At 32.9% G+C, this 17,768-nt stretch overlaps 1 protein-coding gene across 2 annotated transcripts; it reads left to right on the top strand.

The window, feature by feature from the left end:
* Positions 1 to 12,521: 12,521 nt before the first annotated feature.
* On the top strand, positions 12,522 to 17,103 carry LOC119633660 (UPF0430 protein CG31712). Of its 2 annotated transcripts, XM_038027319.1 has the most exons (5): positions 12,522 to 12,634; positions 13,862 to 14,540; positions 14,600 to 14,800; positions 16,363 to 16,446; positions 16,522 to 17,103. In XM_038027319.1, the coding sequence occupies exons 2-5, from the start codon at positions 14,172 to 14,174 to the stop codon at positions 16,687 to 16,689; spliced, it is 822 nt and encodes a 273-aa protein (XP_037883247.1). In that variant the 5' UTR covers positions 12,522 to 12,634; positions 13,862 to 14,171; the 3' UTR covers positions 16,690 to 17,103. The 2 variants fall into 2 exon arrangements, with proteins under 2 accessions (XP_037883247.1, XP_037883246.1); XM_038027318.1 differs by lacking the exons at positions 16,363 to 16,446; positions 16,522 to 17,103 and having other exon boundaries at positions 12,541 to 12,634; positions 14,600 to 15,108.
* The last annotated feature ends 665 nt before the right edge of the window (positions 17,104 to 17,768 follow it).

Genomic DNA, 17,768 nt, shown 5'->3' on the forward strand with positions numbered 1-17,768 from the left:
CCAACGGAAAGCATTTATATATAATTTTCAAAGAAAGGTACAAACCTTGTTATAATTGTTGTTATTTTTGTTTTTACAATTTATTATAAACTAAACATACAAACAGAAAAGAAGACCCAAACATTGACGGCTTAACGTTGGCGTCTTAAATGTAAATAAATAAATCTGTGTGTCTTCTTGTGTAGAGGTCTAAACAGAAAACCCAAAAAAAAAAAAACATAGGCAATAATTTATTCTGCTGCAATATTTTATTTACAACTTTAAATAAAGAAAGCCTATAACAATATTTTGAGGCATATCAGCGTCAGTATCACATTTTGTTGATAAAAATTTCGGTTCACACTTTTAACGCGACAACATAATTAATATTAACCCGCTTCGTTCATTTGATTAACACCAACAACGCTACACAATAACAACAACAATAACAACAACACTGCATTACATTGAAAATAAACATAAGAACATATATTTCCAACAATTTGTATGACAATCCACAGATCACCGCGACGTTCATTTCGAGATCAACAGAACTAATTCAAGTTACGTTTTGTTGTTGCTATTTCAAGTTGGATTTAAGCCAAATGAAGACCAGTAAAATTAATCCAATTTTGATTTTACTTCAAGTGGAAGAATAAATCGCATTTTGATAGAGAGAAGAGCCCAATCCAACGCAGATATGCACGCAAAGATCTTTAGTGGCAAATCACTCTGGATAATTTAAGACTTTCTCAGATATCGGCGTAAATATTATTACAATTATATATAGATTCCGTTCAAAAACGATGCTGAACCTACCCACAATTAAAAAAAGAAAACTTGATTCAATTATTAAACGCTGAAGATGAGCCTCAAGATGGGTGTAACCTTTGGCTTATTATATCCACGATCAAAACAGTTGGATATATTAGTTTTGTCATTCCAAGGTACACTTCAAGAGCCAATACAATATAGATTACCTTAGGATTATTCAGTTACTTCTAGCTAGGTATGTACGTCTGTCCGTTACATGAAACGCTAATTAAGGATCAATTGAAATAAGAAGCGGAAACTAATTTAAAAGTTTTGATATGGACGCGAACTATTGCCTAGACACGTATCAGTAGAAATTCTAATATTGTTACCGATGATTTGCTAGCAACAATATATAGCGACATAAAACTTTATATAATTTTTGATAAAATTTATTATAATCGTTTACAGGTTCCATTAGAAAGTTTTAAGGACCTCGCATACCCACATATTAAACCCCCAGAAAAAAAGAAAAAGTGGCTTGAAAACTCTTTGCAATCTGCTCGACAAACGCTCATACTTATGTATTTTTTTTTTTAAATCTCCCAAGCTTTAGAATATGCAGATAGTTACAATATCGATTTGACGTGTGTTTACTTGTGACTGCGGCTTGTGACGTTCTCTGCTACACTATTATGATACATGGGATCAATATGCCAGGGACGACGTTGTCAACGTTGATAGGCAACAAAATGAATGATCTTCTAAAAATTTCTCACTGGAATAAAATTGCTTGCTCCAAACAGTTAACTGCGTAATTTACATCGTACCTTGTTAAAAATAAGCGAAGGAGAATAAAGAGTGAGAGGAAAGAAAAGTCAAAAGGAAAACAAATAGCAACTTTTGCGAAAAGATCAAAGCGAAACGAAGATTTCATTCTTATTAAATTAACTTTTTACTTTAGCACTATGTTGGAGCATTGGAGTTGCTTTCCAATAAAGCACAAGCTTCCAATAACGTTCTCCATTAAGATTAGTCCTAATTTTGGTAAAATAAGAGCAGATTTACTTAGGAAAATGACAAAAATTGATGTTCCAGCATTCAGTTTTTACAGAAGACCAGAGGCGATCGTTTACATGAAATCATTTTTAACTAAAAATGCCTTGAAGAAAAGAAGAAGAAAACTTGCTTGTTACTTACTATAGAATTTATGTAATAATATACTAAAGAATTTATTGAATTTAATATACTAAAAAATTTAATGAATTTAAACAGATTTTTTTTTTTTTTAATTTATACTAGATGTACTATTATTACAAAGAATACATATCACTAAACGATATTTCTACTATGTATTTTAAAAATTTTGAGTTTTAATAACAACTCATACTTTTTATTTTATATGAAGTGCATAGACAACGAACTCGCGAAAATGACGATTTGGATAGATTAAATATTAGGTCGAGTCATAAGTAACTTCGGTTTTTTTTTATTTTCTTTGAATAACAAAATTATATTAATTCGACAGTTGATTGTGAGTTATTCAAGATTTTTTCTATACCTCTTGCTGATTGGCAATTGATTGAATTTTTCTGCAATATTGCCTTTGAAAGGTTGTTGGCAAAGCAAGGAGGACGTCCCGTCTTTTAAGGTCGTATCTCCAGAACGGAATTTTACAAACCAATTTCTAACTGCCCGATCACTTATCAGTCCCAAAGCATTACACCAATTGTTGACTCTCCATTTCAAAGGTTAAGGAACACGGTTGAGTGTAACATGCATCATATAAAGCAGTTGACAGACGAAGACTGATTGAATCCTTACATGTGCATGGTGAAAACAAAAACTTGTTTATTGCGGTGAGTTATAGTGGGTAAATACGAACAAGAGTTTCTACTTAGCTGCATCGGAAGTTACTTTTGACTCGACCTAATATACCCACGTCATACACAGTTAACTCAAATCATTTTGTGAACCAGTGCTTAAAAAACTAAAAGGAATGAAAGGATTTTTTAATTGTACATTTCTCTAAAGTACTTCGGCATTCCGTTGCCTTCTTTGGAAATCAAATTTAAAAATTGAAAATAATGTTTTCACACAAATAATTAATATACAAGATAATAATTATTTTAACTGATTAAATGCGGTTAACGTAATAATTTCTTTCATCTTTCTTATCGGCATTATCATCAAGTGAGCATTACTTTATTTGCCTAATTTATCACAAACATATAACATTTGTCAAACCACCATTAAAAATTGCGCGTATATAAATGCAAATAAATAGCAATCCACTGATTAATTGACTTGGATAACCAAAGATTAAAATCCAACATCCGTAAAAGCAAATATAAAAACAAACGCACAACCGTACAACCGAACGAAAAATTAAAGCTGAATTTATTGTAACTTATTATATAAAACAGTTTCATTTATTTTTACAAGCGGTGAATGTGAGTGAACATCAATGGAGTGGACCACAATGATATATATATTGATGAGAAACTTGAGTACTACATAGGCGCAAATAGGCACATTTTTGCGAAAGGTAGATATGTCTGTCTTAAGGGACAGATTTTCCAATCGCCTTCTTGCTTTTGTTGACCTTTCTTAGCAAGATTTAAAAGGACTTAAAAGACTTGAACAAATCTTTTGAAAAAATACGACCTCATCGTTTAAATATCACTCTTTAATTAGATGTATTATCTGAATATTTCACAAGTATGGAGAAACGTATGAATATAGCTACGAATGATTGCATTTCATTTAATAATTTAAAATATTTTACATGCATCATGTTTAGCATTTCAATCGTGAATCGCGCGTCATGTTTTTTCAACATTTGTAGTTAACAAAAAAAGTGTGAATAGACGACATTTTGATGAATTTTTTCAACAGCAATTCGATGAATCATAAACACGTTTCTCTCATTCATTCATTTATTTCTCTTTCCCTTTCTAGCTTATATGGAAAGATAAGAAAAACATTTTGAACTGACTCTCTGCCTGGACTATGCCATATTTCAACTGTAAGAAAGATTTAATATCAAGCCAACACTCTCAGCATCTCTCTTTATCTTCATCGTCATCGTCAATGCATGTTAATGACAGTTCATCAATCAGTTACTCCGTAGTTGCATTCACATTTATAAGAAAATATATCGAAAGGTACGTTGGGATTTTAGTTACACTTCTATATACACATATATATACGTATGTATGTGTTAGTAAGTATTCGTTAACGCGGTAGCCCATCACAGACACCGATCATTTGAAATCCTGCGTAATGCATTTTCATTAGCCGTTGGCTTATTCATTTATTATAGATCTGTGTAGGCGTCGGTTTTTTCTTTTTAAAGCGAAAATATATTTCGATAATTTATATAAATGAAATAAATAAAAAAAAATGCTTTATACTTAATTCTCATCCTTCCTCCTGGCTTTATTTCAAAGTATTATGAATCTACAGAGAAGATGCTCTCAAATCCCCATTCCGGTTGTATGGGGTTAAAGGTAGATATTGGTCTGATGTCTGAAGCCAAGGTCTCTGTTTCTAATGTTCGCTAATAAAGTGCTATAATAGAAAGACAGGATGGCCCTGGAATACCTCGCTTAAGCTAAGATCGATGAAGGCAAAGTATGTAATATGGGTTTACTGGCCTAAGAAAAGGCTTTTTGTTTTTACAGTAAATTGAAATAAATAAATGAATAAAATCAAAAAAACAAAAAAATGTAAAAAAATTTCCATTTATCTGCTGTGAAAGGTAACATAGCATCACACAAATCTTCATGGCCAGGGTAAAAAAAAAAAATTTAATTTTTGCAAATTACTGCCAAATAGGGATATAATGCGACGTGTGCATGATATTCTTTATCCATTTAATTGCATTAGCCTCGTGTTATGTTCAAAAAAGCCACAAGTGATGGTACAGAGTAGGTTACACTTTATCTCATATAAACATAGCTCACGGACTGAAAGTCGAATTGAAAAAAAACAGAAAATGTCTCTAAAAGCGATAATTGCTTTGCCTCTTTCGATCAAATGGAATCATTTTGATTTCCTATTGCCACAGTCGTAAACATGAAGATAAAAAGCTGAAGTTTTGCATAAGCATTTTTTTAACGCTTAGAAACGCCAAGTTGATGACCTTCATAAAACGTTTCGAATTTGTTCTAACGCACATTAGCCAGTTCTTCATTGAATTACATAGGAATTGAAAATAATTTAAAATTAAAACTTTATCGTTAATTATGCACGGACTACAAAGCCGATGCGGAGCACTTTTGAGCGGGTATGTAGTTTTGTCCGTGAGCAAATCGTGCCTGTTTGTTAGCCTCACCTTATAAATCGATCAACTAAAGTTAGCGCCAAACTTCGGCTTCCTGTCTTTCTTCTTGCGACTATGATGATTCACTAAACTTACTCAATTTGCGCTGAAGATGAAAGTGATCGCAATATATATCTGGGTAACAGGTTTTCGAAAATATAGTCATGGGATCGAAAGTTCTAGACGAAAATATAAAGAAATTGTCGGTGTTTTCCGTGATTGTTTCAGTTTCGCTTATATTATGGCCGTATTGGTGAAGAGATCGCGACCATTTTCTAGCTTCATACTCTTAATCGATCAAGGAACCGTTACGGTAAATTTGATCTTCCTATTTTCAAATGTCAAAGTGACTGGTTTGCGTAAATCTAGTATTAATTATCAGTAAAAACCATTGAGACTACTTTCCTCAGTTCGATGTTCTAAGTCAAGTTAAACTTATTCGCCATTCTCTACCCATAGGCAGGGTCGTTGTTGAAATTTTAAACTGAGAGCAAAGCTAGATAGAAACTTATTGCCGCTTAACTCCATAGATTAGACTTTAAAATGGCTTCCAATAGCAAGAACAATGGTGTCCTTCAATACATAAATATTTTTATCGATAATCTACGATCTAAATATATTTAACATATCCCTCTAATAATTCAGATAGAAAATTTCGTAATTATTGGTAGGCTATCAAGTAAGGGAAAGACAAATGTACTCTTCTTATTTACTTCACATAACTATTTTTAATGACTACTTATGTTTGATTGAAAAAATATCTCATTTTCTTAACAATAATTTGTGCGCATGCCTACGAATAAAGATAGCATGTCTCAATTCTATGAAATTATTATAAAATAAAAAGAATTTAAAAAATTCGAAAAAAAAGAGAAAAAAAAAGAAAAAAGAAATTAGAAATCATTCGATAAGACTGCATTTGATCCAAAGCGCTAAAAACAATTTAACAAAAAAGAAAAAAAAAAAAAAAACGTTACACACTTTTTATTTCTCAACGATTCGGAAAGCGATTTGATAGCGTTAAACCCAAAAATGATTAAGCATTATTCACGCGGAGAAATCTACTGATTCACGATCAGATGAGATTATTTCAAGAAACATAAGCACAATTATTTACGTGTGTGTGTGTGTGTGTGTGTGTATGTGTGTTATGTAACTAAGCAAAGAGATAAAAACGTTACAAAAAGATATTAAAGTCATATATATATATATATATATATGTGTGTGTGTGTGTGTGTGTTTGTGTGTTTGTGTGTTTGTATGTTTGTTTATGCGCATGGATATCAAGAATCAAGATATACTTGAAATTCACCCGCGTAGTTTAGAAAATAAACAAACAGGCAACCAGGTGTGGATGTTGCGGTAAGAGTAAGTAAGTATCTAGCGGTAATGCATACCTTTTTACATAAATGGTATGCTTGCATTCACGTACACTCACTCACTCGATGTCTCAGCGTATTTCTATAAGATTAGCGCAACGAATCATCTCAAAATATGGGCTGTCGATAGCTTGATGGCTCAACCATTAAGTGAGACGATATTGGCGAAATTTCCTTCTTTTTTTCTTTTCTTTTTTCTTCATTTTTGATGAGATACAATATTAATTTGTGGTTAGTTTTTGTTATTTTTGTTATTATTATTATTATTATTGTTGTTGTTTTCTTTAAAAAATACAAACTTTTATGCAACATCATCATTATCATCATCAAGCACAAAAGCCAGTCATCTCCGTCACCTTAAATGGATCAAAAACCATCAGCCGCCACGTAAAATAAACGCACTTACATCTTTATAAATATATACATACATACACAGATCCGTCCATATGTACAATCATAGATGCATTAACCCATAAAATTGTAAGCCGAGCTATATAACATATATCTCAAGTATGTCTCACTTTAATCGGTGCATTTCTGGCTGTCTCTCTTTAATACAAAATGACAACTTTAATGGTTTTCATGAGTTTCGCCAAATGCTCGGTACATTCGATTTTCTAAAAGATAATAATAATTAATTATTTCGTTTTGAATAACTATTTGCGTAGGCATGTAAAGTTTAAAAGATTACGAGAATATTAGTTTCGTCAAATGTTTTGTACCGTCGTTAGAAGTATTCAGTATCAGTGATCTCATAACATCAATGAACAAAAAAATTCATTTAGACTTGTCTGTCTATTGTATCGCCATCTCTCGTTCGTTCGTTCGTCGAACTAGCGATTGTAATGTCAAGAAGTTGCCTGTAAGAGCAACTGGACTTGATTCGAAGATCCATTAGATCAAATCGAATAAGTGCCACAACATGCATAAAAGCGTATACTCATAAGGTGAAGTACACAACAAATCCCAATTGTCCCAAATCTTGATTGAAAACATGAACATGTACTAAGCGATATAAGAGCGGTGTACTAAATAAATGAGTCTGCGTTGCCTTGAAATAAAATATTCATAGGCAAAATCAGCCAAATCGGCCAAATCAGGCAGACGTTCTCTCTGTTCATATATTGAAATAATAAGTTCTTCTTTCCTTTACTTGTGAAATCCAGACTTCTTTTTTATACCCATCACCGAGGGATGACGAAAAGGACGCCCAGAAGAAAGCATGAGAGAACTCACAAAGTATACATACTCTTGATTAGCATCAAATTCTAAATCGATTTACACATGTCAATCTGTCCGTCTGTCCGTCCGTCTGTCTGCATAATGTGTATTGTAAGCATTTTCCTGGCTGCAAAAGTGAACCTATTGACTTCGAACTTTGCAGAAACATTGAAAGCTCTTGCACGCCAAATTACTCGAAGGACATGCCCACAGCACCACGTAAACCGATAACACCTTTCTTTCTTCAAAAGGCACAAAAAATTGCTTTTTGCTCATTACTCATAAACTCAATAACATAGCAGATAAATGCATAAAACTTTGCTGGAATTTTCTATGGGCGATGCTGTAGGTTTCGTAAAAAAAAAATAGAACGAATTGACCACGCCTATCTCACATTATAGTGTAACAAAATTTTATTTATTTAGTTTTTTTTGTTAATATCTTTATAAGGCGCAAGAAACAAACTTCAAGTTCACAATTGGAATGAAGCTAAACATATCCAATCGTTCGTCTGTCCACTTGCCTGTCTGCGGTACTGTGGTAAACACACCCTCAATAGGGAAAATGAAGATGTTCCTCTACTAAGTTTGTGCGTATGTATGCAACATTCAGAAGACCGTAAGATTGATTCTCCTTCTATTATACCGATACAGAATCACTTCCTGAATTTATTTAAGCTTGTCTGTCTGTCTATCCGTTCTGTCCTCTTATTTTGAAAAGCCGCTGTATGAACAGCTGTAGAGAGGTATAGGACATAGCGCGTAGTGGGCCGCATCCCACTATAGCGCTTTTACTTATTCTTATTACAAAAAAAAAACTCGGAAGCGTTAAAAATATGGATTTTGTTATGTACTTCTGAATTCTTTTAAGATGGAATGGTTAAAGGTGCCTTAACGATATTTGGAATAAAAAGACATTCGTGTATTGATCGAAGGGTTTGCACGCAGACTTTTTGGTAACAGCACACATTCTAGATGTAGAAGCACAACCGCAATTTTTATATGTCTCACTCGTACTGTACTTCATGAACAATTACAAGACCGACAGCTCGCGTTTCGTAACTTTGTTCTTTTTTACAATCATTAAAAAAGCATTTTTCAAATATTTAAATGTTGTTTACCTAAATGTTAATAAAGTGAAAAAATTCCTTTGAAAGCTGATTTTTTTTTCATTTTTCGAACAAACAACCATTTTTTAGGCACTTTTCATAGTTCACAATAATTAGCAATAACATATAGCAGTCATAACTAATTGGCAATCTTTCATGTCACCCGGAAATTGTTTTCTTTTTTTAATCGTCTGGTGCTTGAAATATTAACGACATTTTGTTATTATTTTATTTCACTTAATATACTAATAGTTAACAGTGTTCATATGTAATATGCAATATACTATAATTAATAGTGTATAGACTTGGAATGTTTTGCGAGGAATAAGCCGTTTCAATGCGTTTGTAGAGGTTCAGGACTTACTATCTAAACATGGAGATATCTTTCAGTTCTTGTCCTTTACTAAATTCTTGTTTTGGCTTTGGTCCGATGACGGTCAAGCTTGTTAGCTCTTATCTAGATAAATGTTCACTCTGGTATATCCCAACATCCCATTCGGTTTGGTATCTTTGTTAAAGGCCGGGTTACTGTCAAAATTGTAATATTCATTTATGATGCTCAAATTTACTTATAACGCCCACGGACGCTTATGAGGAATTTGATTCATCAAATTAATGATGATTTGTGTCGTATCTCGCACTGATCTGTTGTCGATAATTTCAAACTTAATTCACAAGAAGCGAAGGCTATTGCAATATCGTACAATGTTTGTGACCCCGAACCTCTACCTAATATTAGAATGGATGATGCAGTGATTGACATCATCAAGCAGGTTGCCAATCTTGGCTTTATAGCTACCACACGTTTGAGTGCTGACGATCATGTCGATCTTATGACTGTGCGGATGCACAAAATTCTTAGGCAACTGTGTTCATCCCCTCGTATGTACCCACTCAAGCTAAGCTTGAGTGCACTTGGTGCGCAATCAAAGCGCTAAGTTAAAATTATCTGTCAGTAAGTATGCCAGATATGTTTTCAGTAAGCGCAAATACGACAGAATAGCGAGTTTTTCGACAAAGATTCTGATCTTTCATCGTTCCTTAATAGGTCCATAAGCTGAATTATACTTGTACGCCAAAAAATCCATTTGAGAAAATCCGGTTTTTCAGATTCAAACGTGCGATGAATTTGATTCTTCCGGACCGTAAGTATTTAAGATCATCAAAATTATATTTTATCAACGCTGTGAAGTTATGGAACTCGCCTTAGCGCCTAATATCAAGGCTATTGTTAGTATGGGTAGGTTCAGAGTAACGAGCAGGAAATTTTACAGTCCTTAGTGTAATGAGTAGTTATGTAGTTTTGTCCAATTAATTCTGCACTGAATAATTGCTCGAGCTATCCTATCTAGCAATTTGTTAATAACTTGTGCTGAAGATTGTAATTGCAATTGTTTCATTTATGATTAATTAAATAAAATAATAATAATAATAAATAATAATGAAATGACGGGGAACAGGAAATTGTCATAAATACTTTTTTTATTATTAAATATATAAATATTTAGGAATGTAATGAGAGTATTCAAGAAGAAATGTGACATTTTTCGTATACTTAAGAAACAGTTTGCGTCAAAGTACCAAAAGAATTCATCCAAACACATAGAGAAAGAAAGGAATTAAAGATTCTGGTACTCGTGTGCATATCTACATAACTCCTTAAGGAAACGCACATCAAAGTATATATAAGTATTTGTACTGCAGCACCAACACACCCATCCATAAATAACTATTCAATACAATCAGAGACAACTGAACGACAAGATGGTCGGACATTTTGTTCAAAACCCAATGCAGGATGTTATCAAGGACTTTTTGTGTTTCCCTTATCAATAACGGTTATAACGCTGTAAGTTAGCAGGCACTTCAGTGGTCACTCATTCTCATTATTTGTATGGGCAGAGATCCTGTTACTAGGTTCTCGATAGGACGACACATTCTCTCAAACGTTTCCAAAGCAGAAGAATTTACAATTCTGTGTTCTTAAGTGAATATGCGCCATATAAATGTGTATCTGTGTTCCTTTCATCGTTTATTCAGTATCGAACAAGTCTAAACGCTACCAATTGCTTGAGTAAATTTCAACGAAAATATGGTGTAAAGCATATGCGAAGAAATTGTAGAATATTTAAACTAATGTAGGATAGCCTAGAACCTTCTCGAACATATATTCTAAAATAGAATAACCAGTAAGTGCAATGAAAGGTTCGAGATTTATATGAAATATATGTGAAAGGCAATAAAAGTAATAAATATATAAGTTATAAGTAAATTGTATAGATAAAGATAAATTAGTCTTAGAATGTAACTCTTTTTATTTATTAACGAAACATTCCCCCACATTAACCGATATAAAAATGTTCATTAAAATTTGTCGGAGCATTTAGCAAGCATAAAATTTAAAATTCTTCATTATCAAACAATTTATATATGCTACATACAAGTCTACTATTTCATTTTTTTCATACGTGAACGCATGTATGTTTACCATGGCAAATATTCACTTAGGAACACAGAAATGTATATGCACAATACAATGTATGAATGACAAGAATGATAGAGCAAGCGTTCAAATGCCGGCCGATTAACAGCCTTGTTGCTGTTATTGGTAACAGAAACATGAAAAAACCGTAATAATCTCTTTGCTTGAATTTTGAACAAAATGTTAAACCATCTTGTCGTTTACTTGGCTTTGTTACTATCGTATCGTATATCAGAGTTCATAGCGCGTAGCTGCTGACGTACAATAATCGTATATAAATCAATGGATTTCTCTCTCTCTCTCTCTCTCTCTCTCTTCCTCTTTCTCTCTCTCTCTCTCTCTTTCTCTCTCTCTCTCTTTCTGTCTCTCTCTCTCTCTCTCTATCTATCTATCTATCTATCTATCTCTCTCTCTCGCACGCAGAAATTTTAAAAGTTTTCCAAAAATTTTTGTACACACACAACGCAACGCAAGCTGTATGTTTATCTACACTTAATCGCGTACAATCACTTTTATTCTCGCAGCTGGTAAGCCAAGCACAACGCGTAGCGCAAGCATTGTGTTTGCCGCTTGAGAACTTTGTTCGTGAAATGTTGCCAACGCAATAAAAGTAAATGTTAATGCACAAAACTCCAATGTGTATATATGGTCAAGCAAACTTTTCACTCGTGCATGTGTGAGTTCAATCCATTTCTTCCATTCGTAGGTATCTTATTGGAGACATCATATATTTTTGTAATCGTTTTCATTACGAAATTATACAATGAACCATGAGTAAAGGATCAAAGTTTGATAAAATTTGGGTTGTTTGGGTCATTAGGTCACTTGCTTATTATTTGAAGATTTAAATTTAAAACTTTTTTTCGCTTAGTTAAATATTATGAGATTGCTGGGTGTTAGGGAGGGCAGCTTTGTAATTCGTATTTTACAGGTGTTTTCATGAGACAATCATAAACGTTATAACGATAGCGAAAATCTCCTAAAGTTAATTAAGCTTTCTTGCACATTTTAGCATTTCATTTTTCAGAATCAAGATAAATTAATTGTGCTTTGCAAAAGTATGATCTAAACAAAATTCTCCGATGGCCGAATACGATCTTTCCACTCATTCCTACTCTGAACTCTTTGAAAAAACGCATATTAAAATACAAAACAACGTGTTCGGGTTGCAGTTCGAAACGAGGAAAGCAATCATTATCTTTGAACATTTAGCTTGGACTCTCCTCTGGTCTTGCCTACTATTGTGTGAATTTATCGTTTATTCATTTTTAAACAAATGTAACAAATAAACCAATAAAATAAAATTAACCTTATCATCATTATCATCACTATTGACATTGGATATGGATTGAGTCTGATTGAAAATATACTGCAGATATCAATTAGTAAGTAGTATTTATTTAATATATTTTGTATACGTATATTTTGTTTTAACAGGTTGGAGGGAAAGTTCTGTCGTATTTTAAATGGGCAAGTCATTCGGATTTTGTTTTTTAGCTACTGTATAGTATAAAAGGAGTCTTTTTTTATAGTAGAATGGGAAATCCTTAGTCACGCAACGTATTCATATGACATCGTACTATCTGATTATTACCTGTTCAGATCTCTGCAAAATTATCTAACGCGAAAAAAATTCAATTCTTTTGAAAGTGTTTCTAACGCAGTTGCTGGCTATTTTAACTCCAAGGACGAGAACTTCTGCAAAACAGGAATTCATAGGTTACCTGAAAGATGGCAACAGGTTGTAACAAATAACGAAGCATATATAATTGATTAATATTAAACACGTATTTTTATAAATGAATTCAAATATTTTCTTTAAACTACGACAGAACTTTCCCTCCAACCTATTATTTTTTACGAGAAGACATCAAAGTATATTTTTATATATTTATATATTCATACATAAGCATACATATACATATACACACTTGCATACATAAACAAACATATATATACTTATGTGTATCTGCTTTATTTGTGAAGGAAATTTACTTTGCCGTGTGCTCCCCTGGAAATCTCTTTGTTGTTGGATTGCAAGTAAACATTAAACATTACTTGCTGTGTAAATTCAAATAAGATTGAGGGAAATTGAGAGTTTGAGTATACTTAGTTTCTCTCAGCTTTCCTTTCACGAGAACAAAGGATGTCGAGACTTGTACAACGCCATCTATATGTAATAAATGTGAAGCAATAAAAAATATTAGTAACGTCTAAACAATTATAACTCACCCTGTTATGAAATACTTCTGGAAGATAACCAGGGTAACCACTTTCCTGAAAGTCGGCCGAAGTTTTCGCTTGGTCTGGCATCGTTGATCGGAGAGTATTCAGCACCCGGCTGTAGGTTTTTTGGGATCACACACGCACAACAGCTGTTAAATACACTCTCCCATACTTGTTGAATTATACGAAAGTGGAAGAGCGTGAATGTTGTTTGTTGTGAGTTAACATTGATTGTTAAAGATTGCATTTATAAGAGAAAATGTATTCGTCCATTAATAGTTAGTTTGCTTGTTTACTTACCGGACAGTAGGACCAGTTGTCATTTTTTGGAAGTTATAAGCCTTTAATTGAATATAAACAAAAATTTCTCTCCTTTTTCATTTAAGTATGAATGAAGGCAACGAAAATGGCGCATAAGTCTTACGCGATTGGGACAGCAACGCGGATCAATTATCGGCCTGGTTGCGAACGAAGGTTAACTTTCAAATACGTGATTAGCTTTCTGTCGTTATGGCAACTCGATAAATGTTGTTGTCTGAACGACGGCTGTCACTTGAGACAATTGCAACAACAATCGATATTTGTGCTAATTATTTTTTAAATATTGCGTGAAAATTGCAGTGGAAAGTGAAAAGACAATAGCTCTTGATTGAGAAAGAGAATATATTAAATTAACTAAAAAGTAAAACAGAGAAAATGGGCTCACGTTCACGAAGTCCAACGCCGAAGCGCCGTCATCATAAAAGCAAGCACAAAAAACGTAGCAAATCCCATCACATAGATAGAAAGCGTGATAAAGACAATGAGGCTGTTTACAATTATTGCGCTGGCAATAATACCGCTAGCAGGAGAGATAAAGACCGGGAAAGAGATCGGGAACGTGAACATAGCCATCACAGAAATCGGAAACGTTCTCCATCCACGATGTCTTCTAGCGATTACACAGATAGCGACACAATGCATGCAAGCAGTAGACACAAACGAAGCCGCTACAAAAAATTAGATGAAGTAGAACGTTTAGCTGAAATGGAGCGTCAAAGACGTCAAAAAGAAGCTGAACAGAAGGTTTCCACTGTACATACGACATAAGTGAACACATTTGTAAATTAATTAAACTTTATTAGATTGTTGAAGAGGAAGCGTCAAAGCGTATCGAATTATTGGTGAATAAACGCGTTGAGGAGGAACTCGAGAAAAGACGTGATGAAATTGAACAGGAAGTGAAGAGACGTGTCGAAGCCGCCAAAGCTGAGATGGAACACGAAATGATGTTGGAATTGGAAAGAAGACGAGAACAGATACGAGAAGAAGAACGCCGTCGTGAGGTAGGTGCTCGTTTTCAGGAAGTTTGCCTGCTTGTTGGAGTCTACAAGAATGTATTACCTCCAAGTTTAATAAATTTGTTAACCCCAAATTATTGTAGTCCGTTCGCAGGCAATCGTAGCCACCACTCCACACATGAAACACGATTCCTCCTTATAACTAATCCAGTAACTCTTATTGTCTGCTTTGTTTTTCAACCATTAAAAATCATTAATCCTTCTTGTATACTAAATCATCTCATATCCACATATATCCTCCCAGTTCCAAGTGGTGGTCGAAACATTACACAATGAAAAAATGAAAAAAAAAAGAAAAAACAAAAAAAAAAAACAAAAATATTAATTCTTGTAATAATTTATTTAATAATAAATTTCCATAAATTTGCTTTTTGTTCGAGAAACTTGAGGGCGTTCACTTGAAAGCCCAAAGTTTCCAAACATCGGGAGCCCTTGAATGTGTACGAGTGCTATGCTATGTTTAACGTTAACGGATCATCTAACAAAACTCTCACACATACACACAAGCACATTCACTGGGTCTCACTGTATGATATATTTTCACAAACATACTTCTACACTCAGTCGCCGATAATTAAAACAAGAGTTTTTGAAGAAGTGTTGACCATGTAAGTTATAAAATTCCCTCAAAAAGCAGAAAACAGACGCAAAAAGTTCGAGATACAGGGAGGAACAAAGAGAAAAAAGAGAGAGAAAGAGAGAGAGAGAGAAAGCTTGAAAATAGCGGAAATTATATTCAAGACCACACACGTAAGGAAACGTAAGAAAGCGGCCCGCAAAAGAAACACGTCACGGCCTCAGAGAAATATAACGAACGACAGTAATATGCTGATTATAAAATCCGTATGATAAACGATAATATTCCTTTAGCACTTCCATCAAGGAAAGTATAGTAGTTATGAGCTATATTTCCCTTGATAAAGGGAAAGTATTTGGTTCAATATAAATCAAATGATACAGATTCAAAAGGATTAATTCTCTAGAGAACTGAATTATTTCATTTTATGCAAAAAAAATCGTAGCTTCCAAAAAAAAGAAAAAAAAAAAAAAAAAAAAAAAAAAAAAAAACGAAATGAACTTGAAAATCCTGCTGCATTCCACCTATGGTTTTGCGGTATTCAGAAAGTATGGAATGCTCTTGTCTTTTATTTCTAACTTTTTCATACATTGTGTGCGTTAAAAGAGAAAAGAAAAGAAAAGAAAAGAAAGAAACAAAAACAAAAAGACAAAACCAAAAAAAATCTATAAAATTTGTAAGTAATCATTTGTTTAAAATTTTTAGTTTAATTTTATCACTCAGCAATGACTTAAGCGACATTTTAAAATGTCGTTTAAAGTCACAAAAAATATACGCTAATCTCTTTAGCCATCTCATAGCTCGTATTAGAAATGTGCAGAAATAAACTATCACTGTAAGCGGCAATGTGAGAAAGGCTTGATATGAAATATGAAACAATAATTATTTAGTTATTTCGAGGAAATAGATAATAAGTATACGTTTACCGTAGATCATTATTTAATCTATAATTTTTTCAATAAATTTATAGGAAGAGGAAAAGAAAAAACGCGAAGAACTCGAAGAAATTTTGGCTGAAAATAATCGAAAAATCGAAGAAGCTCAACGCAAACTGGTCAGTCCCATCTTTATATAAATCATGTATAAATGATCATATTATTATATTATAAAATTCTTCTATGTACCGTAGGCTGAAGAGCGTTTGGCCATTATTGAAGAGCAACGTCTTATGGATGAGGAACGTCAACGTATGCGCAAGGAACAGGAGAAACGTATCAAAGAGGAGCAAAAAGTCATTCTGGGCAAAAATAATTCAAGACCAAAATTATCGTTTTCACTTAAACCGGGTGCTTTATGAGCTTTCTTTTTTTCGATTGTTTTCTTATTTTTAATCTTGATTTAAAATTTTTAGGTAACTTTCTGCTTTTTTTTTTTTTTCTTTTTCATTTAATTTCATTTTTTATTTGTAATATAAAAAGAGAACAAGATAATAATTACTAGTATGGAAGAAGTACTTGACTTAACTGCAAGTCTTTCAAACAACAATAATACATATATACACAAAATTTGTATATATTTTTTCTTTTTCGCTATCGCGTTGCCTGCGATGTTATATATTTGTATTGTAAAAATTAACTTTTTAGTACACTTACTCTGCGTGCGTAACTACAATTTCAATAATCCTTAAAACTCCAACTAACCTCTATAGTACGACAAGAAATTTTTTACTTCTTTCTACACACAGTAATGTCGCTACATTATAAAAAAAAAACACACAAATAAATAAATAAATAAACAAAAAAAGAACGTTGTAGTTATGTATGTAATGTGTATTTGTACTGTTAATTATATAAAACGTTGTAAGTTTCTTTCGTTTTTTTTTAATATCAGGCAATATATAAAATTGAATTTTTATTTTCAAAAGTTCAAAGTATTTTTTCTCACTTTTGACGTTTGTATGTATGATATATATATGATATATATAAATACTCCACACTTATGCCGCTATTATTAATGTACATTACATTGCGAGAAGCTTCTAAAAACACAAATCTTAATTTAATCTTTTTCCATTTCAATGTTGCCGAAGGGACAGAAGTTAAAGTGATAGCTACATAATCGCACTTATCCATGTTCAATAAAGTATAAAGCCTATTTTCCTGATTCTTAAATCGAATTGACCATATCTATTGTTTGGAATAGTTTTGGCTGACCATTGGTGTTCCACGGAGCCCACGCAGTTTACTCAGAATCTTTGTTTACTTGCATCAACATTCAAATCAAATAATAAACAAGTAAAATCACTGTAATAGGCCATGGCCGACTATTAAATATTCCATACCAATACACGTTTAATACAGGCGTCGTATGTAAAGTGATCGAAAAAATGGTCCTATCCGAACTATTTTCGATAACTTCCATTTTTGGGCAAAAAAT

Source organism: Glossina fuscipes, unplaced genomic scaffold (genome assembly GCF_014805625.2).
Source record: "Glossina fuscipes isolate IAEA_lab_2018 unplaced genomic scaffold, Yale_Gfus_2 2, whole genome shotgun sequence".
NCBI lineage: Eukaryota > Metazoa > Arthropoda > Insecta > Diptera > Glossinidae > Glossina > Glossina fuscipes.